Raw genomic sequence first — 22,975 nt, 5'->3', positions numbered from 1 at the left:
CTGAAAATTATCTCACCGTGTGGGGAACGAGGGTATCGGGCTATACATCGGCGGGACACTTAAATGGAACACCAGTCCAAATTTCAGTAATTGTCCCGTGACTTTGACGTGTGTGCTTCCTTCCGCCATGTGACCTCGCCTGCTCCGCTGGATCCTCTCTCTTCTGTTTTGTAGATATCCTGTTGTGTTTAGTGTAAATAGTGCCCTTTAGCATTAAAACCTTGTGTATGTTTCCTCTGACCGCTCTGATTCCTTGAAACGAACCCTGACAACACGTACGTATATGTGTGTGTGTGTGTGTGTATTTATATCTATGCATATATATATATATATTTATATATATAAATATATATATATATATATATATATATATATATATATATATATATAGTATATATGCATACATGTATATGTATAAATACATGTAAATTCAACAATAACTTTATAATACCAATGAGCAAAAAATGTCAATAATATAACTACAACAAATAGAAAATAAAATCAGTGTTGCTTTCTGCCTACATATTTTTTCTAATGATCTAAAGCCATTCTCCTGCAGCAATATCTGGAACCAAAAAGAACTTTTACACACAGGAAAATAATCAATTAAGAAATTTTACTGTAAAGAGGGGACTTATTTTAATCACAAGAACAAATTTCGTATTCCTGAAACTTGTTTCACTGCACATTGTACTAGTTTCTGTTGAGTCTACTTACAAGTATTATTATTATTTCATAGGAGTATCAATATTCTTGAGATATGCAGATAACTAAATCTTTATCTGATTTCATTTACAAATAATTAGACATCACATAAACAACAAAAGGACACCAGCAAAATCATGACAAAATATGAAAACTAATATGCTATTTAATACTAACCTCTTGTTAGATATCGAAGTGTTAATGCCAATCAATGGTCTGCAGGAATTGACTTTCTCAGCTGAGTATCCTTCTCAAAGTGAGGTTTCATAAGATGCAACTAGTAACGATTATAAAAAATCACCTTCATGTTTGAAATTTGCAAATCCCGCGACCGTCCTCCAGTGGCTGTTCTTTCACTAGGATAATTATGGCAATCGGGTCATTTATTTTTTTCTATGCCTTAACTCATGATCACTTTGGTATTCCTTCCTCATTATTCACAAAGTTAAAAGCCATCATACATAAAACTACGGCGAAATAAAGGAAACTATCTTTGTGCTCCGTGCTACCTCGTAGTCAATCCTTGGGTATGTTTGGGCTGGCATGGAGGCTGTTTCCGCAGTTGAAACACTACGTCTGGCAGGGCTGACGGAAATGGATCGGGGCCCGCGCATAAAGAAAGTCAACGGAACCTCGAGCCTCCGGGCTCGTACAGTGGTAACGTGCCGGCCTCTCATCCGAGGGGTCGGCGGTTCGCACCCCGCCCAGGCGCGAGAAGTTGCAATTGTCGCCTGGAGGTTACAGCTGTGGCTGGGCACCACGGCGGGTAAGGACAAAAGCCGAGTCAGCACCAGCTGACACACGTTAGCGAGTCGACATTAGTCGACCCAGGCCGGGCTCCCCTCATTGGCATAGCCCGGGCGAAGCTCAGCTTCGCATATCGGACTTATCCTTATATATGGAACCTCGCCTTAAGGTTGTCTGTGTGTCTGTGGTGTACATATGTTGTTTTGAATTTGACTGACTGTGTTTGTTGTGGTTCTGGGTGCTGTGGTGACTGCTTGTACTGTCTGTTTTGAGTGTGCATGGTCGTGCAGGTGATTGTGTAGGTGTGGGAGTTGGTGTTGGTGCTGCTGTTGGTTTCCACTGTGGTGTGGCAAGAACTTCAGTCTCTGGCTCATCCTGTTAGCCTAGATCTGGTTGTGGAGGGAAGGTGTGGCGTGGTGAAACTGTGGATTGTGTGGTTTCTGTTAAGGTGATCAGTATTTTTCGTGGAAGAACTTTGAAGAACCCCCAGGAATCTCCGTTCTTAAGGTCGAGGTCTGGGAAATTGTTCTTTTTTACCACTCTTTTTTATGTGATGTCTAAAACCAAGATCTGGCTCCATGATATGGTTTGTATGTATCAATGCGGTCATGATCCCTACATTTCTTTCTTTCTTCTTCATTTCTTTCATGAGTGGTCAGAACCATGCATTTTGATGGCAGCAGTTGTCAGTTTGGTCATTTTTTCAGCTACCCTTTTAATTGGTATTTCTTTCTGTTCCTCTTCTTTTTTTTTTTTTTTGGGGGGGGGGGGGATTTTTCATGGCATCCTTCCTGGGTGGACATGAATTATGAATTATGAATGGTTCAGTGACCCTTGCTGCAATTCAGACACCTTTTTATGTCCGATCTTCAGTCTCTGTAGTTGTGAGTGTTTGAGCCGCATTCTGAACATAGTTTCAGTTTCTTTTCTTTGTGTAAGCAGTTGGATTTGTAATGTCCATATCAGTTCTATTTGTCTGGGACTTACATAAATGTGAAATAATAAAGTCCTTTTCTTGTACATTAGCTGTTGTTTGGTGGTCAGAGAACTGTATCTTCATAAGGTATCTGTTCATTATGAAGATGTTACCAATTTTTGTTCCTGGTAGTTTTCTCTCCAGTCCCTCTTTCATGCTGTTTGGTGATTCCTTTACCAGTTCTCTGTCGAGTTGTTTAAGAACTAATGTTAAGTCAGCATTCAGTTTTGGTGGTATTAGAGATTCAGATCCTTTGGTTTTCACCACTGGATCACGACCACGACCACTGAGTCATCATCTTGGCAGATGATGACTCAGTGGTCCAAGATGATGACTCAGTGGTCGTGGGTGATAATAACTCTTAGCATTCGGCTTGCAGGAGAGCTTCCCTCTTTGAGGAGGAGGGTCGCCCATTGGTAAGCTTAATCCTAATCCTTATTAGGACATGAGGTAGTGGTGGATGGCATGATCTATGCCGCTGACCCAAAGGAAGATTAGAATTACTACAGCACTTCTTAGAAGGGGCTGTAGAGGTCATGTGAGTGTTTTTGCTCTGGTTAGTGGAGACCTTTTTCAGGGACCTAGCCCTAGCCCTACACGCTGTAGTTGCAGAATTATGGAGACCTACGGTTCTCCCAGATCCCGTAGCCTGACCCTCTCAAGAGGAAGAACCGGCGAAGTTTTCCGGCTCCTCTGGAGACTCGAAGTTTTGTATGTGGTAATGCTCCCTGGTCCTGAACTGCTACATGGGGACTAGGGCTGCTCACCTTCCCCAGAGTCGCAGGGACTCTCGTAGGCCCAGGAATAGTACAGGAAGAGAGGGAAGTAAACAGTGGCAGAGAAAGAGGTCAAAGAGTGGATGACTACTGGGCTCTGAATGGAGATGATGATAGCTGTGGCTATACAATCTTTCAGGGCCTGTGGGTCAATCAACGACCGGTGATAAGGATCAGTGACACAGATTATCCTGTCCAAGATCGCGGTGGACCACGGTGGCTTGACAGAGCTGTCTGTGTGTCACTTTGTCAATTTTGGGTCAAACGTTTATAGCTAAGAAGCTTGCAAAAGACACTGTAAGCGAGGGCACAACAAAATGATTGGCTCTGGGTAGTGAATTCAGTCAAGTCAGGGAGCGGATTCTCTTTAATTCTCTAAAGAACCGGCGGAGTTTTGCGCTGGAATCTAGTTAGATCCTAGTTGCACACTCCTTTTAGTGGGTCGTGTGGCATGGTTGGTTTAGTACTGGCCCTCCGGTCTCATACCCGGAGTGACCTAGGTTCGAGGCCAGGTCAGGGAGGATTTTTATACACATAGATACATATATATGTATATATAAATACATACATATATATGTATATATATAAATACATACATACACATACATATGTATATACACATGTATATAAATATATAAAAATATATGTATTTCGAAAAATATATGTATATATATATATATATGTTTGCATGCACACACACACACACACACACACACACACACACACACACACACACACACACACACACACACACACACACACTTATATACATTTATATAGCATGTATGTATGTATGCATATATATATATATATATATATATGTGTGTGTGTGTGTGTGTGTGTGTGTATGTAATGTATGTATATATATATAGGTTTATGAATATATATATATTCTATATAATGTATATATTTATACATATATACATATACATTTTATTATATAGATATGCATATATATGAATTGTATATATATAATATATATAATATAAAATATTTATATAGTTATAAATTATATATGTATATATATTTATACTTATAAACATGTATATATTATATACATACATACATATATATATATACACATACACACATGGTTATTTATTATATATGTTGGGAAGTAATGGGTAGTTGATGCGCATCTGTCAGCATAACACAAGCTACCTCCTGAACATTGGGTACCGTAACCTGGTAAACGAGATAATGCATATGCATTCTCCATGTCCGTGGTAGACCTATACTCCAGGACGTAGGTATATGCATCAATTACTACTGACCATCTTTCTAATCTAGCAGCTACTTTTGCTAATCCGCATTTAAGAACCGTGATATTCAGCATTGGTTTATGATCAGTAACTGATGTGAACTGTTTCTTACCATAAAGATACATGTGAGACTTCTTTACTCCATATACTAAAGCTAGAGCTTCGTTATATGAGTCATTTAGAAGCATATGCAATAAGTTTCTTAGTGCAGTCCTCCATAGTATGAACTAACACAGCACCTAAGCCTACCTGTGATTCGTTACTACTAACAGGTAAATCTTGGTTGTAATGAGTCAGAAATGATCTTGAGATCATTACCTGCATAATTCTATCAAATGACTTCTGGCAGTCCTTTGTCCAATCCCATTCGACATCCTTAGCCGTCAGTCTATACAGTGGGCTTGGAATAGTAGCCAAATCCTTTACGAATTGACCATAAAAAGTTATTAGACCCATTAAACACTAACTCTTTTATATTTTTTGGAACCTTAGGTGCCTTTACTGCTCTTACTTTATCATTAGTGTAGTGGATTCCATCTTTGTGTAACCCAAACCCTAAATACTCAAGAGAGGATAACTGGAAAAGACATCCTTATGGATCTTCATTATATTCTTCTTGATATGGTATAGTACTGCCATTAACCCGCCTTGGTACTCTCTCATTTTTACCATCTACCAAGATGTCATCTACAAAACAAAATACACCGGGTAGTACATTAAAGATCTTATCCATGGTTTGTTGCCAAATTGTAGTAGTAGATGCTATACCGTTAGACAGTCTCTTTGGCTTATATAGTCCCATTGGATTATTTAATGTGCAATATTCTTGTGACTTTTAGTCCATCTCAAATTCTTGGAATGCATTTCTCAAATCAATTTTAGAAAATACACTGCACTGATCTAATGCAGCTAACATATCTTGGAGATTGGGTAAAGGATGCTGAGCTACATGTAGGCTTAGGTTTACAATAACTTTGTAATCACCACATAACCTAACCCTCCCACTTTATTTGGCTGAATGTTACTTTCTCCCATAATCCTTCTCCAGATCTGATCCACTGCTGCTCCCAGAGCATAAGGAATCTGTCTTGGAGCAAAGAACTTAGGTTTTGCATGAGGTTTTGATATGAGTGTAACCTTGGCATTTTTCACTGTTCCCGATTCTTCCGTGAATATGCGACTGAACTGGCTCAAATATTGCTTCATGGTTTTCCTTGCCTTAATATTGGAAATCTTATTTTTTTCCCCTAATTTAAATGAATGCGGTCTAACCATTGGTGACCAAACAAAGACCTCTGAATTTAGTGTACTGTCGTTCCCAAGGCTTATATAATGTGTGCCATGAATGTTGTGTACTCCCTTGCCTTTCAGGTGTTATTTCTTTTCTCTTCACATGGTTGCTTACTTCAGTTTTTAATTTATGTACCTGCCTTTTTGGCGAGGCAGTTATATTATGTGCTAGTTCATCTGTAGCTTCCATTCTACCCGCTATTTTCAATACTCTATATGAAGAAATTACTTAATAGGTCTTAACCTATGTAAAGAAATACTTATTACTGCTTCCATGCCACTATAAAAGATATATTTTTTCTTCAGAACAGACATTTCATTCACGAATAAAATGTGCATTGAGTGCCTGACAAGGTAGTAATGGTGAACAAAATCGGCAAATCACAAAATACATCGTGTACCTTGATTCCTGCAGCATTTAAGAATACCAGCTTTTTCCTACGATCATCTGCTTCTGCTCCTGTCAGTTCTAGGAATGTTTCAAAAACTGACGTCAATCTTTTTCAATTTCTCTCACTTTATGCAATTTTGTTGAGAAATATCTGGGTGATGATGTATCATGGCAGCTGTATTATAGCTCTTATCCTAATTTTCTGGCTTCCTGGCTCTGCATAGAGTCGTTTTTTGTTCTTCATCGTTAATTGTTGTGTTTAACATATAAATTCATCAATACTTCATATACGGACCTGGAATGTATAATTTATTGTTGTAATAAATCCTTTAAGGTAATCCCATGTTCATCGCCAATTGTTGTGTTTGACCACACAAATTCACCAGTGCGTCATATACTGCCCTTGAATGTATAATTTATTGGTTTCGATTATATCTTCGTCAGAAATACATACATGAAGGAATTACAGGATATATATATTTAACAGACATGAGTTGACGAACCACCCGAGGACTGTGACCTCCCACTCGTTGTCCGTATGATTGCTTCCGCGACCTTGGATAGTTTGAATCTACCCGACGCTGTGTTGATGTTATTCTCCGTCGCGATGTATGCAGCTTCCATAATTTTTCTTTTCTGCCTGTTCAGTTCTCCATGGACTATTTTCGTTTCCTTCCAATTGTGTAGATGTCCAGCTTCATCTATATGTACCACCATGGCGTTGGAAGTCCTATGGTGACGGAAGTCAGGTCGATGTTCGCTGATCCTGGTGCTGAAACCACGGGCTGTCTCACCAAAGTACTGTATCGCATCTGCTGCAGGGTATTCGATATACAGCACTGTTAGGGTTGCTTTCGGGCTGCTTCTTGTCCTCTATCATATCATGTATCTTTTTTCCCGGATGTGCTCTCGATTCTCATTATATTGCCAAAATATCTGCTGATCGCCTGGGTAATGTTACACGCCGGTAATACGAGAAAATTATTAGAAGGTGCAGGGTTTGATCTTATAAGTATACTCTCCGCCTTCTTTCTGAGGTTTAGTAGGAAGCCTAGGGGAATTTTTATGTTTCATGCAGGAATTAATTATATAGGCAACCTCGTCCTCAAGAAAGTCGGATACTCAGTGCTCTGAGGAAGAAGCCGATTATAACGCCAGATTTTGTTTTGTTTCTGTGGGCGGAGTAGTAATGGATATAATCATTTTTATTTGTAGGCTTCCTGTATACAGAGAAAAGTAGGCCGTTGTCACCCCGATGGATCAGAGTGTCCAGGAAAGGTAATTTCTGATCCTCTTCCTCCACGGTGAACTGGATTTTCTCGTGGACGGAGTTAAGTCGCGTCAGTGTATGTTGTAAGCACGACCTTCTGGGGACAATGACGATGACATTATCTGCGTCTCCACGAACAGGCAGGTCATGACTGCACTCAGGGGGGAACCCATGTCAAGACCACTTATCTGCTGGTATTCTTCCCCAGCAAATTCGAAGTAGCCGAAGTCCACGCATAACTTCACCAGGCGAACGAAGTGATGTCTCGGCAGTGGAAGTTCTGCATCTGTCATGGAGCTGGTGACCCTCTCTACTGCTCGGACTATTCCGTCTGTGGGTACATTGGTGAAGAGGGATTTTACATCAACCTCAGAAGGCGGAGAGTAGAATAACATCAACGGAGAATAACATCAACACAGCGTCGGGTACATTCAAACTATCCAAGGGTGCGGCAACAATTATACGGACAACGAGTGGGAGGTCACAGTCGTCAGGTGGTTCGTCAGCTCATGTCTGATATATATATATATATATATATATATATATATATATATATATATATATATATATATACTCTGTAATTCCCTTGATATATGTATTTCTGACGAAGATATAATCGAAACCGGTTAAATACATTTCTTGTATTGTGAAGATATTCATTCTCATTCATACCTTTTCTACATGTATGTAATATATATGTATATATTTATGTATACTATATATATACACATATATATGTAGATATACTTAAATACTTATATGTATATATACTTATATATTTTTATATATATATGATATATATTGTATATTATATATTATATATGTTACATAATATATATATTATATTATATATATTTTATATATGTAATATATGTAATATATGTAATATATGTACAGCCTATATGTGTATGCATTATATATATTATATAATATATATATATATATAAATAAATATATATATGTATATATATAATATATGTACATCCTATATGCGTATGCATTATATATATTATATAACATATATATAAATATATGTATTATATATCTATAAATGTGTTTATATATATATATAATTTAAAGTATATGATATTTATATATCACACACATACTCTGTAAGAGGCTATGGCTGCCTCAAATCAATGACTGGCAGGACAGTGATAATGGTATACAGCTTGACTCTATATTGATAAAGAGTACAACACGAGTAATTGAAACTATGGTCTTGACACAGTGGCTTCTGGAGGCGAATTCAAGGGTCAAATAGGGTCAGCTATAATCGTCATGTAGGCTGCTGCCAGGATGATTATGCTGACCCGACATAGAACCTACATGGCAGATGCTTGATTTAGAAATTAGTCAACAGACGTGATCTTGAGCTAAAGGGGTACACAAATCTCGTTCTCACGTGCACTGTTCTAGGTCCATCTTTGTGGCTGTTTGTCCTTGTCCTCTTCCTCTTCTTCTTAGTCCTTGGTGAATCTATCCATCCTAAATGCTCACACATCCTTCAAGGCCTCATACAGGTCCTCCTATACTTCGGATTCGTCTAGACTTCTTTGTAATCCTCGTCCAGGTCTATCCTGGTTGTGTATACATCAACATTTCCCTGTAGGTCTTGTACAAGTCCTTGTCAGGGGCATGCTTATCCAGACGTCCTCGGAACCTTCATCTGGATGTACGGGCGTCTGGGCCTGCAGTGCCCTTTCCAGCATCATAGGGCAGCTGATACCTTCACTAATAAGTTCATGGAGTTTGACTGGATCTACGTGACCAGGCAGGGGGCGCTCTTCCACAGTATCCTGGGGCAACTGGTCCTCCACTTGATGGATGGCTTCCCGTTGAAATCCATTGACGCACCTCCCACAGCATCCTTTTGTGCCTAGTCCGATATCGGTGAACTAGATCAGTTTTTAATGTTAGACTTTACTTCTTTTTCTCGTTTTGTTTCACAAAAATAAAGAAGAAAATAGAGGGAGACTAAGTAGCAGTCTGCAAAGGATGTGCTTGAGCTATAAACCGTCAGATTGACCTGAGAATATAATGGAAACAACAGCAATACGCGAAGATTTACTTGAACCATTTTTCGTCAAACAGTGCATGAAATGCATGCAAAATAAGAAAAGTGAATTGATATTCATAGTGTCACTCATCACAACTGCCAAATTGCAGGCAAAAGAGATGCTCATTAATTTATATGCCTACAACTACAACAGTAACAGACCCTGCTAATGAAAATGCTTCAGTGTCCTTTAGTTTGCGTGGAGGAGTGAGTGTAAAATGAGCGAGAGTAGAATGAAAGTGAGAGTGAGCTCACAGAGAATAAATCACAAGCACAAAAATTAACTTTCATTTTGACAATAATGCTATAAGTAGAACATTACATAAATACTAAATTATTTCAACTACCACATTAAATTCAACATTTAATGATTGAACGGTAATATGAACAATTATTTACAAGCAAATCTTCCCGGGTCAGAAATGTACTATGCAATCAACGATTCTGTTTAATGCACATTTCGGATTCGCTACAAAATTATGATATACCGAGGGAACCAGGTCTAGCTTAAACATGTCAGACTACGTTTGACTTCATCGATGGGGGGTCCTTAGACCGAAATTGCCAACGCAAATGAAGTGAACTGAACAAGATGGGAAAATCTATAAATAACCCACTCTATTCTGTGAATCACACAATAACCTTTAGGTATCTAACTATCACAAATTACTCAATCGCTTCGGATTTACCCAGAACATGCCTGCGATTTCTGGGGGGTGAAAAGGGTGTGATTGATAAGTGAATGATGATGGACATATGCACATGATTCGCAAAAAATTTGCCTTCTGAACGAATATCTTCAATTTTACTTACTATTGTATGTTGCAACGCATATCCATTAGGCGATTTACACAACCCCAAGTTATATCTCGCATCCCTGTGCACAATGATATGGTGAAGAAGCTAACATTATATTCATTAAATTTATACAAAATCGCGTTTCAAGCAATCCACGATTCTGTTTAAGGGGAGCGTCTGCCATGTTCTAAGATATTATCAGAGGATCACCATTTTCTCACAGGTGATGTGTACCTTGAGTAGGAACATCATGTACAATTTTATGAATTTTTTTTTTCAAAAATTTCAAAATTTTGAAATTGAAAAAAAAGCATATTTAGAGTTTAGATAGCTTAAAAATAAAAACACCACTGGAACGGGCATACAAAATAAGTGTATTCCTAGAGATTACTTTTTTTTTTTTTTTTTAAGTTTAAACTTAGAACATTTATATAAAAATTTTGATGATGTTTATCCAGATTCTGATCACTAGCATTTATAGCTAATTTGTTTCTCTTTCCAATGCTATCTTCATGTTTGTGCTAGGTCCATAAATAACAATATCAAATAAATGCGCGTGTGGCCCTGTTTTGAGAAAACGAAGGAAAACTAAATTTATCGATCGCCCATCGATTCTGCTCTCCGATGACAATGTATTGGTAATGAATGTCAATGTAACTCTAACCCTGTGTAACCACAACATCTTAGTGCAATTAGCATTGCATTTACAGTTGTTGTGTCCCATATTTTGGCACCTGGTCCCCCCTCCTTGTCGGAGGAGTGGTGGTGGTGGCAAGGGAGGGAGGATCACTAATCACTTGCGCTAATTTTTGCCTCCCCAGCAACAGGTTGCGACTCCTAGCCTTGTGGTGTCTTCCTTTCCTCCCCATGGTGATCAAAGAACTATAGCAACTTGCGAGGAATATAGAAAATAAAGAGTTCAGTGTATTCCACGTGGGGGAGAAGTGGCGTACCTTTCCTTTCAAGGTTTGTGTGGGCACTGACGCAGCGACGCTCTGCCTGCCTGCCAGACACCACCACCCACACTCGAAGAGATGCCAAGTGTCGCAATTCATGAAAAAAAATATCCTCTATTGCAAAAATTACGGACATAAAAGCACTGATTCATGTATGCAGTGCTCTGTATGGCAACACTACCAGATATTTAAAGGGCCGCCAGACCGCGCGAGGATTTAAATTTAAAAAAACTAACCTCGCCACGTGACACCCCATTGTATCCCTGGTATGATGAGCCCATAAAGTGAATTTCGAGGAATTAAAAATATTCATCAAAAATACCCCCCCACACGCTCCCCTTAATTTATATTTCGGATTCACTGCAAAATTCTGATATACCGAAGAAGCCAGGTCTAGCTTAAACTTGCCAGATTACATTAGACTTCCCTATACCCAAATTGCCAAAGGAAATGAGGTGAACTGAATTAGACAAGAAAATCTATAACCAACCCACACTATTCTGAGAATCTGTGATGAGCGTTCTTGACATTCCCTTTGGGTATCATCACGAATCACACAATTGCCTGGGGTTTACCCAGAAATTCCTATTATAGTAGATGGTGTTCCTTCTACTATTTGGACTGGTGTCCTATCTCTTTGGGGAGTGATTGTGTGGATATGAGTGCACACAGGTATGGCTGGGTGTTGGAGGCTGAAATTGGAGATCTACGGAGGAGCCGGCAGGCTCCCCAGTCAGCTAAGGACTAGGCAGTCCTTGTTTGCTGCTGCTGTTGTCTTGCTCTGCTGGAGGATCAGGAAATGCTGATCTCGGTTCCGTGCGCTGTGTAAGTACGTAGGGAACAAGGGGAGCCAACTGTCCAATGCGGTGGACCTGGTGTGACCCAACCTAGGAAACTACGTTGAGCTTCAGGTAGCGGGGTCGTGCTGCTACAGGCACTCCCCCTCCAGGGAGTGAGCTAATTGAACGAGCGATATACTGTGACATGTCACTCCGGAGGTCACCAGTATAATAGTATGTTATTGTTGCATCTACTATTTAGATTGGTGTCTTATCTCTTTGGGGAGTGATGGTGTGGGTGTGAATGCCCACAGGCATGGCTGGGTGTTGGAGGCTGAAGTTGGAGAGGGGAGTTCCCTAAGGAATGAGCAGTCCTTGTGTGCTGCTGCTGTTATCTTACTCTGCTGGAGGATCAGGGAATGCTGAGCTCGGTTCTTACTTCGAGATTTGCGAATATCTAGCTATGCCCAGGCCTTCCATATAAGGCCCGGCCTGAGTCAGCTTTTTATGGCTGTCTCATTTTGTTTTCTGACAAACAAGGGATCAACTGATCCATCTGTGAAGTATGTTCTACTACCAGGAGGAGTGATGGCTGCAATGACCCTTTTGGCTTCTGCCTTTAGACTAGGTGTGGGGTATTGATTCTTTCACATTGCCAGGCTCGTAATAGAAAACTCTATCAGGGTTTGTACCCACGGCAGGGCTTCAATAAAGTTAGGGTGGGGGTGAGTCCATACCCTTAGCAAGTAGCTGTTCTTTGAGCTGATAGTGTATCAACACCCTGGCTGTGTGAGATAGCCGGGGGTTGTTTGCAAAGAGCTCGCTGTCTTGTTCTAGGCGTCTGACTATTTTTTTCTTAGGCTTGTGTTCCTGGGAGCCTGGATGGTCTTTGACAGGAATTATTCTGCCATTAGATCAATTCATGAGTCCTCCATAAGGAGGTTGAGGACTTTTGTCCACCTTAGGGCACCCAGAATGATCCTGGCAACTTCATTTTGAACTGTCTTCAATTTGTCTTTATATTTTTTCTTTGTCGCAATCAGAGCAACAGAGGCATAGTCCTCAATAGGCCGGGCAGCATGTACATAGAATGATCTTAGTACTTTGTGTCTGGCTCCTATGAGTCTCCCAGTCATTACTCTCATAACAGACAGTCTTGTTTTGGTTTGGTCAACTAGGTACATGACCTCCTTCTGGAAGGAGAAGGTCCGGTCAATCCTTACCCCAAGGTATTGGAAGTCCTGGACCTATTCCAAGTCCATTTCCTGGATTTTCAGACTTGTGCTATGAACATTGTGTCTCAGATCCATGGCTTTTGATTTGACTGCAGATATCTTTAGTCCTGTCCTACAACACTCTATTTTCTTGTGACATGTGCTGTGATAGGTGACCTTGGAATCTGACTCTGTTCTGTTCCTGAAGTAGTCACCTATCCAAGCCAAGAGCTTTCCTCTGATTCCCTTCTGGATCAGGCTCTCCTGAATGGCAAGTGGACTTGCTAATTCAAAAGCCTTCTCCATGTCTAAGAATACTACAAAAGTGCCAGTGCTGATTGTGCTTAAGAGCGTGGCTGTGCTGTGTGCTGTGCTCATGCCCCTTGTGAACCCATGGAGGTGTTCATGTGGGGGTCCCATTGGATTGGGTTTAGTACCATCCTCTCGGCCGTCTTGGTCAGACAGCTGAGGAGAGAGATAGGGCAGTACTTCCCTGGCTCCTTTGGTTTTAGGATGGGAACTATGGTAGCCCTCTTCCAGTTCTGGGTAGAGTGGGTTTCCCAGGACTTGTTGATGAGTTGCAAGAGTGCAAGTTCAACTGCTAGGCCTAGGTGGGAAATGATGGGATATGAGATCTCATCAGAACCCAGGGCTGTGTTAAAGCTGATTTTGTAGGTTTTTTTTTTTTTTCTTTTTTTTTTTTGTAGGTTTGTTCCCTCAGAGAAAAGATAACAGCTGAGTTACCAGGTTCGGCTGTCCTTTCTCTGATATGAGCAAGTCTGTCTGGTTCGGCTGGCAGACTGTTGCTGCTTGTTCTCGCAGAGAACTCAGACGCCAGTCTGTTTGCCTCTGATTGAGAGTCATGATGTGTGCACCTAGGGGCTGAGGGGCTGGTACCTCGCCTGACCCATGGCCCTAGCTCTGAAAGGGTGGTTTGGTGGTCGAAGGACTCACACCATTCTAGCCACTTTTCCTGCCTGACTCAGTTGGCAGTTTCCTTGGCATTCCTGACAGTCTCCTTTAGGAGGACTAGGTTGTCAGGGGTTCTTTGCCTTAGGAATTGTTTTCGGCACATGTTTATTCTGTGGTTGACCTCCTTAATCTTGTCATTAAAGTACCAGGTGTTTTTGTGACTCCTTAACCCAGGCCGAGTTATAGGCATGGTCAGTGAGGCTGCTTGATTTATGGCATTGATAAGTTTGGTTTCAATCACTTCCACATTTTCACTTTGTACGGGTTCATTGCATTTCAGGTAATGGGCCAAGGCGTTCTGAAACACCTGCCAGTTGGCCTTGTCTGTTTTCCATCTTGGATTTGGGTCTGGCATTTGGGTTGGGCCAGCATCCATGAGGGTAGTAACAGTGCCATAGTGGTCACTTGTGACAGTCTCGTCGACACACCAGCTAATTCTCTCCACCAGAGTCGCAGTGGCTAAGATGAGGTCTAGGCTCTTCCTCTGACATGTGTTGGCTCTTGGGTATTGAGAAGAGCAATCTCTGGGATTTTCTCAAGCACATTGGCTATGTGATGGCCAGCCGCATCCAGTGCCTTGCAGGGAGCCAGGATAGGGTGGTTTGCATTAGTCTCCACTTTTGATCACTCGGTCATGTGTTGCAGTAGCACAGACCTGGCTGATGTCTAAGCTCCTACAGCTTGGCTGGCTGTACACATTGTACAGTTTGAGGGGCCCCCAGGCCAGGTGAATCTCAACAGCAAGAGATTCAACATCGTCTGTACAGTGCGGTGCATCAGCTATTGTGGAGCAGGGGATTGTTGCTCTGACCAGGGTGATCAAGCCTCTTTTGCCAGCTGTGTGTGGCAGTATGAAGACATGATACCCTGAGAAGCGAGGAACTACCAACTACCTATCGAGGCGGTTCCTGTGGCGGGACAGGTAAATAGGGTTCTGCCTAGTAGAAGCTAATTAGACAGAATCAAGCTGAGGGCCTTCGAAAGGGAGGGGCTCCTACCTGTCTCTTCATTCCTATGAGAAAAAAAAACTAGAGTGGCAGTCATCAGATGGTCTAGCCATACCAGTCCCTAGCAATAGAATGGAAACTCTGCACACCGTAAGGCAGGCACACTAAAGACCCCCCAGACACACCCTCTCCTGCGGGAGGTAAAGGTACAATGACAAGAACACTATATAGTATTGATAACAATTCTACTACTACTAATGATAATACTGATAATTACAATAGCTATGCTAATACTAATAATAAGTGCAATTGTAACAAAGAAGAGTAACAAGAGAGAGCGAATGATATAAAAGAATTTGATATTGATGGTGTTAATGGTGTTGAATAGATAATGGTGTAAATAGTGTAGTCCAAAGGTAATTGTAAGCCAACTATGACTTGGCAGATATGCTGAGGCATGCTAAGCCTAATATGACATGCACAATAAAGTTTGGGGAGGAAGGAGTGGAAGTTTCACATGGGGTGGGAAGGTTGTAGGAAGAAGGTCAAGCATGGTGAAAATTTGGTTATATACCTATCAAAGTACTGCGTCAGCATATGAAATGGAAATAATTGTGATATGAAGTTTTTGGTCTTGAGTTTCTTTATGTTATGTTTTTATTATCATTTTTTATATAAATATTTAGAATTATTGTTCCCAGTAACGGAAGAAATAGAGACAAGATCTGTGAACGACCATGAATGTTGTAATAGCAAAAATATTTCTACAGATTGATCCGGGAAGTAGGAGAGAGGCAGAGTTCAGTGTATCATTGAAGTCACTACAGGAAGAAGGTCTTTTACACAGTGAACCTTACAGGTGAGAAGTGATCAATAACCTCTGTATTGCCCATATTAATATAAATTTGGTTGTTTAGTTAAATGGTAAGTAGTAGCTCAAATAAAAGTATGATACATGATCAGCCATAATAAGCCTAGTATGAGAAAGATCAAATTGACAAAAAGTTAAATTTACATGTTGATTATATAAGTGATGAAAATAAAAAAAATATGAATGCTTATACCGTTTTTACCTTGTCCTAATTGTCAAAATATTGCTGTTTACCGTAATTACAAAAATCATTTAACATACCCTGTGGTGGATATACCACCGAATTCTTTTTTTCTTTTTACTATCTTCGTGGTAAACCTACTCTAAAAACTTTTTAGTCATTTAATGGAGTTTTGGCTTGCTGCAAGATGTGATGAAATAATACTATGAATTCCTTACACCCCTTGTTACTGGCGATTTTTACTGCTAATACTCTATATAAATATTACCAAAGAAATTGCTACCAATTAGACTAAGATCAGTGTAAACAGTACTATAAAAGGACAGAGGAATCGTCCCCTATCCCTCAGGCATTTGTCTCTCAGTGATTACTTGAGATCACTTGATTGAGCACCTATTCTGGGTATGCTCCAGGCAACCCTCACCCTCAGCAGACTTTCATGCCCTTTTCGAAGGTGTCCAGACTCCTTTACTTTCATATAGGTACTGGCAAGAGTTGTTTATCATATCTTCAGCATTCCCCAAGCCAGTTTTCGAGGTGAAGCATGTAAACAGGATTCAAGGTGTTGCCTTGAATCACTTTCAGCAGCTAAGGAATACTTTCTACAAGAATTTAAGGACATGTCAAACACACCCTGTCAGACTCCCTATGCATTCCAGAGGAAGGTAAAGAATTGGGTTCCATGGCACCGCGGGGAATCATTAAACCAGCAGTGGATTTCCAGTAATTGTAGGCAAGGACACTGGTGTACACATCACTATTGAACTCTCAAAGCTGAACAGCCAAGTCCACGTATCACTTACGCTTTCTGATGCCATCTGCAGTGTGAACCCAAAGGCTCGTTTCTTCCCTACTCTTGATAACCTTTGTGGACAATGGCAGATGGAGCTTGCAGAAGAGGATCAACACCTGATTTTGTATATTACACCATATGTCGGTTCCAACATTGTAGAGGACCGATGGGCTTTGTAGGCACTGGTAACGCCTTTTACCTTGGTGGTGCTATGGCCTACAAGAAGTCCAGAATTGTGTTAAAGTTGCCAACATCTTCAGCATATTCAAAAAATGTTTACCAGGTGTTGCAAGTTCAGCATCACTCTTAACAAGGAAAAGTTTCAGTGTATTATTGTGGATACACACTCTCAGGTGATGACATCTCAAAGTCAGTGTCATTAAGGACTTACCAACCCCTGCCATTTTGACAGACCTCTCCTCATTCATGGGTCTTGTCAACCAGCTTGCCTTCCTCGACCCAGATCTGCCAGCCATTCTCCTGACTGATGCCTCTTGTCTTAATGGCTTTAATCCAATATGGCTCCCATTTCCTCACTGAGACTCGCTACGCCACCATTTCACTGGAAATGGTGGCTGTTAGAGTCAGATGTATTCGCTGGGTCTCCAGAATTTTACCATTATGACGATCATCACCCACTTGTCCTAATTCTGAACTACAATTATTTGGATGTGGAGAAACCCCACTTCCAGCAACTGAAAGAAAAGATTTCACCTTATTTCTACACTTCTGTGTGGTGTACTGGTAAGCAACTCCAAATTCCATATACCCTTTCTAGATCCCCAATCAACCACCCTACACGAGAGGATAAACTCTTATATGTCAGTGCTGATGCCACCTCAAGACTGTCGTGACAGTGAATGCTGTGCCATCTTTTCAGATGAGTCCTCACAGCAGGATTCCAACAGGACTTCAAGATTTTCAGGCTGTAGCAAGAGCAGACCCTTTGTACACTTGCCTTCTGAATCATATGACTTCAGTATTCCTGTTCAATAGATACGACTTTCATACCTGTTTGTTCCCATTCTGGAGCTGATGGTGACTTTGTCTTGTACAAAATAAGAGTTGTAATCCCTGCTGCTCTCCGCCGTCACACTCTCATCCACCTACATGATAGTCAAAGTGGTGTAGAGTCTACAAGGTGATGGATGAGGCAGTCTTCTGGCCTTGTATTGACATCGCTAGCAGTATCCAAGCCTACTATTCTTGATAGGTGTTCCAGCCCTGTCAGCAGCAGGAACCCCATTGAGCCCCTGTGAGTCTTTCTCAGCTGACTTCTTTGCAGTTACAGGAAAGCCCTTCTTCTTCATTGTATACCGATTCTTAGGGTGGCCTATCGTCATACCCTGTAAAGGTAATATCATTGCCCCTAACACTATTAGGGCCTTGTGCAGATACTTCAGGGAAGTTCCCCTTCACCTATGGACTGATGGAAGGCCACAGTTCACCAACACAGAATTATGAGATTTCATAGAATGGTGTAGAACCCCAATGGGGCTGGGTATCATAAAGACTGATGATTTCTGGCAACGTCTAGACACCGGGCGCGGGCGTCCACTGCAAGGCTATATGCTCTGGCGCGTCGCCGCCGCGGTTGTACACAAGTTTTTTTTTTTGTTTTATGCATGTATGTATGTATGTTTGATTATATATATAGATATAGATATGTATATATTAAATATATATGTGTGTGTATGTGTGTGTGTGTGTATATGTATGGTACAAAAACCCACAATGCAAAAATTAGATTTATTGAAAATGAGACTACAGTTTCGAAATCCACTTGGATACCATCTTCAGGTCTGAAGATGAAAGGAAGTCGATCTTTCCATCCAGGTAATAGGGTCATAGATGCAGAAGGCGCAGAGGAACAGCAACATCTCTAATTACATGGAAAGAATGGTACAAGAAAAAGTGTATGTACATACCACTATGCATAGGCTTCCTTCATATGGAGAAGTGATTAGTAGAGCGATAACCTAGGGTGTCCAAGAACCCTTCTATTCCCAGGCGTAGGGAAGATGTCACCATTTTGCCTTCTGACAAGGGCAACTCGGTGGTAGTCCGTCAATTTCAAGGTGGAATGGGAGGTTGACAACAAGCTTTTAACAGTGACCTTGCATGAGGTGTGGGTCATGTATGACACACTGGAAGTACCACACAGGGCTGAGGCTCTATGTAGTTTACTTGCCCCAACTTCATGCATTGTGTATTCTTTATTGTAATTTCAATATACATAATATGTTTGTTACTTCAGAATATATATTAGAGGTATTTAGTCATTATATCCTATTATTTTACTTAATTTTCTCAAACATATCATTATCATGTTGTTTTGTAGGTGATAAGAAAATATTTTACACAAACCAGACTCATCAGTATTTTTTTCAGATTCTGATATCATACTAGTATTAGACGATTCTGATGCAGAAGTCCTTTCAGAGGATGAGTGGCCTTATGAATTTACCAACTGAAACAATGAAGACAATGACTCAGAGGAGAAGGAGGAAGAGGAAGAAGAGGTGGTGCCTGTAGAACCTTCATCCTGAACTGAAGGTTAAGAGAAATCCAGATGTAACAAAAAAATATTATCAACAGGATGTAACTCAGCAGTAAGAAAGCTCTTAGTAAGCAGAGTGCTTGTGTTCCACAGGGATAGAAATTACAGTCAAGTATTCCAGTTTGTGCTGTATACTGCAGCGGAAGCAATCTCATCTAGAAATCTTGCTGACTTGCGTTCAAATCTCTCGCCGCCAGTGGATGGTAACCTTGGCCATTCCTTGCACACAGGTGATAATTTAGAAGCAAAATGAAACAGACAGCATGTCACACTAAAAATATCCATTATAACAAATGGAATCAAATTAAATTGATTCCATTTTGTTGTATCAGGGTAAAGAACAGCTCGTGAGTTCTGTGACTAGAACAAACTTAAGGGTTGAAGGTTTCAACAATCTGACCATTAGTGAGGCTGGAGTCCCAAGATTCATGAATTCTGTACCCCAAGAAACCTCATTTTACTGCAACAGGTTCTTCACCACACCTTGCCTTCTTGAAATTATGACCGATTTTGGGATGGGTGCCAGTGGCAAACTTTAAACAAATCTTGTGCCAAAACCTTGTAAGCACAAAACCGAAAAAGAACTGAAGAGTTACAGGCAGAGGATTCTCGTAGACTGCATGTTATGATAAGAAAGCAATTTTGGAAGCATCCAATCAGCATGGCATAGAGCCAACAGCACATTGCCAGAGATGGTGTAAGAAGACAAAATAGTTTCTGAACTCAAGGGTCATTGAAGCATATAATGAAAGCATGGGCGGTGTGGACATAGCAGACCAAATTCTGTCATATTATAGAACAAGGTCACGCACTGCCAAATACACTGTCCGAATAATGCTACATAAGTTTGATATGGCATGTTCAAACTCGTCGTTCTCCCAGAAAAAATAACTCTGTATTGGTATGTTTGGTTTTCTCCCGTTATTCATATTTACTGCTACAATTTTCGTTGTCTATTGTTTTCACCTGCATATTGTACCGTACTAGTGAGTGTTTCGTTACTACATCCTCTATGAAGTGTGTATATCGATCTGCCTTTCACAATACCTGTATTTTCTTATACTTCCCATATGTCCCTATGTGGACATTTACATCCATACAGACATGCACAAACTTATTAACACTTGTACATGTATGAAAACATTAATATAAAAGGTCTGATACTCATGATAACCTTGTTTCTGGATTGGGTCATGTTCTCAAATTGAATTTATCTACTTTTTGGAGGGGTGACTTTTTAAAAATATGTATAACTTGGGAACCAATCATCATATCTTCATGGAGTAAGCATCATTTGAAAGATAAATGAATTCAGTTTCTTTGGCAATTAGATGATAAAAACTGATTGAAGGAAATTAACAAAAAAAGAACTGAAACTTTTCCCATCTTTTCTCCTTTGTAAAAAAAAAGAAAGAAAAAAAAAAGACCTCCTGTACTGCTATTTGCAAACAGTTCTTATTCTATTTAAATTTTGTTAGTATCTGCTGAAAGCTTATCAAAATTTGCAGAGATTAACATGAGCTTTTTTAAATTTTGGTCCTGATTTTTTCTTTTCTTTTCTTTTTGTGGGGGGCAAATTATTGAAAATCAATAAAAATGCAAAATGTTTATCTAAAAAAAAAAAAAAAACAAGGAAATATTTTGGGGGAAACTAAGGCAGATTAAAAAAAAAAATCCCCCGTTTTGATTTTATTTATATTTTTAAAAATTACCCCCCTTCACTCACTATTTTTTCCCTACCACCTCCCCTTTGAGGGATGGTCCCCTTAAATGACATTTATAAACAACACAGAACAAAGTAAATGTACATTTCACACCTCTGTCCCCAGCAGCTACATTTCCTCCTTGAGCAGATGCATGTTTCCTGCTCTGCATTCTCTTTTGGCACTTCTATGACATAATTAAGCATTTGCCCACGAAGGGAGCCATCGCATAAAAGGACACGTTCCCTCAGACAGATATCTTGTTGATATCTGGTGAAGCCACGCTCCTCGCTGATGCCTGTTACTGTTCCATGCTATCTGCCAACAAGGAACTCCAGTTGAAGTACCTTCTCGCCTCCCTTAACATCCAGCCACCACTACCAAGTTGTCTTCTGATCTACACTTACCCACATTATGTCTGCCCAATTACTTCATACTGACCATACATACCTGTGCTACCCTCCTGATGAAGTTGCTTAACAATATGTTCCCACACTCTATACCGTCACCTTTGTCAGTCCGGCCCACCTGCCTCACCAATTTTTTATGAAACCCCCATCAGCACATTCATGGAACTGTCGTTGTACTCAGCACCACCAATATTTCTATACTACTATTGAATTTAAGTGTGCCTATTAGTGCCAGATTAACCAGACCTTGCTATACCCACCCACACCTTACATATGAATTGCCTTCTTTCAAATTCATAGTACATGCCACTCAGTGAGCACACACTACAGACTATAATACAAAACATTATTTTAGAACACAACAAACAAGTTAAGTTACACATTATGTGACACACACCCTCACTTTACACATTCCCCAGCCCTAACCATTCCGTAATTGATATATTGTGTTATTAGGTGTTTTTTTTTATTTTTTACTGTGAATTATCATTTTTGACCACATATTGTACAGTTTAGTAAATCTTATTTTCTCACAGAACAAATAATTATGTTCAAGTTTATTCATTATTGTTATGTTCGGTTGTTCCTTTGTATACTATTAATGTTTATTGTTTGCAAATTTTTAAATTGCCGATCAACTTCCTTATATGGTATGTCCATTAGTAATTACTTCATTACTACTTGCATCTTCAAATATATTTTGTGAACATATGTATCATTGTGTTATTTGTAATATTGCTATTTTTTCTTATGCTTACCATGCTAATTACCCACTCATTAACACACACTTTTGATTACCTGACTAACTTCTAAACTATCCACCTGACCACTTTACATGGTATTCACTCTGGGATTATGAATTGTACTAAATGCCATCCCAATGACTTATAGCTGAACCCAAACTGCATTCATGACATCATCTTGATATCTTGTCCTGAGTTATGCTGGAATTTCAGCTTCGTTAGTTTTAAGGTTTGGTGAATATATAGCGTGTAACTAATGGTAGTCTCTCCAGTTGCAGCTAATGGCAATGCATTGCAAACACCATGCATTATATAGGCTTTCACGGTTATCACCACAAGTTAGTTATAAGCCAAGCTCATGGCCGTAAATGAAGGAATCCTGTGCCCTGCCATACCAATAAATCATGCACACTTTGCACACCCATGGTTACCACGACTTGCCTGAGATGTACACGGTTAGAATTAAGTTCAGGCTTACTTGCCTCTATGTGTCTGAAGCATAAGTACTTGCCTATTTAGCCAAATATGGAATTCTTGTCCAAATGTTTTTTTCTTTGCAATATGATGGTACT

General features: G+C 40.1%; 1 protein-coding gene across 3 annotated transcripts in view; it reads left to right on the top strand.

Moving 5' to 3' along the window:
• Positions 1 to 22,975, top strand: part of LOC125031842 (probable arginine--tRNA ligase, mitochondrial) — a 98,656-nt gene that overhangs the window by 38,430 nt on the left and 37,251 nt on the right. For 2 of the 3 annotated variants that reach the window (XM_047622820.1, XM_047622828.1), the window contains one exon: positions 15,913 to 16,001. The exons of the other annotated variant lie outside the window; for it this stretch is intronic. In XM_047622820.1, coding sequence (XP_047478776.1) covers positions 15,913 to 16,001 — 89 coding nt within the window. The remainder of the gene's footprint in view (positions 1 to 15,912; positions 16,002 to 22,975) is intronic. 3 annotated transcript variants of the gene reach the window in all.

This window comes from Penaeus chinensis, chromosome 2 (genome assembly GCF_019202785.1).
Source record: "Penaeus chinensis breed Huanghai No. 1 chromosome 2, ASM1920278v2, whole genome shotgun sequence".
Taxonomy (NCBI): Eukaryota; Metazoa; Arthropoda; class Malacostraca; order Decapoda; family Penaeidae; genus Penaeus; species Penaeus chinensis.
This window is presented reverse-complemented; position numbering and strand designations above follow the sequence as displayed.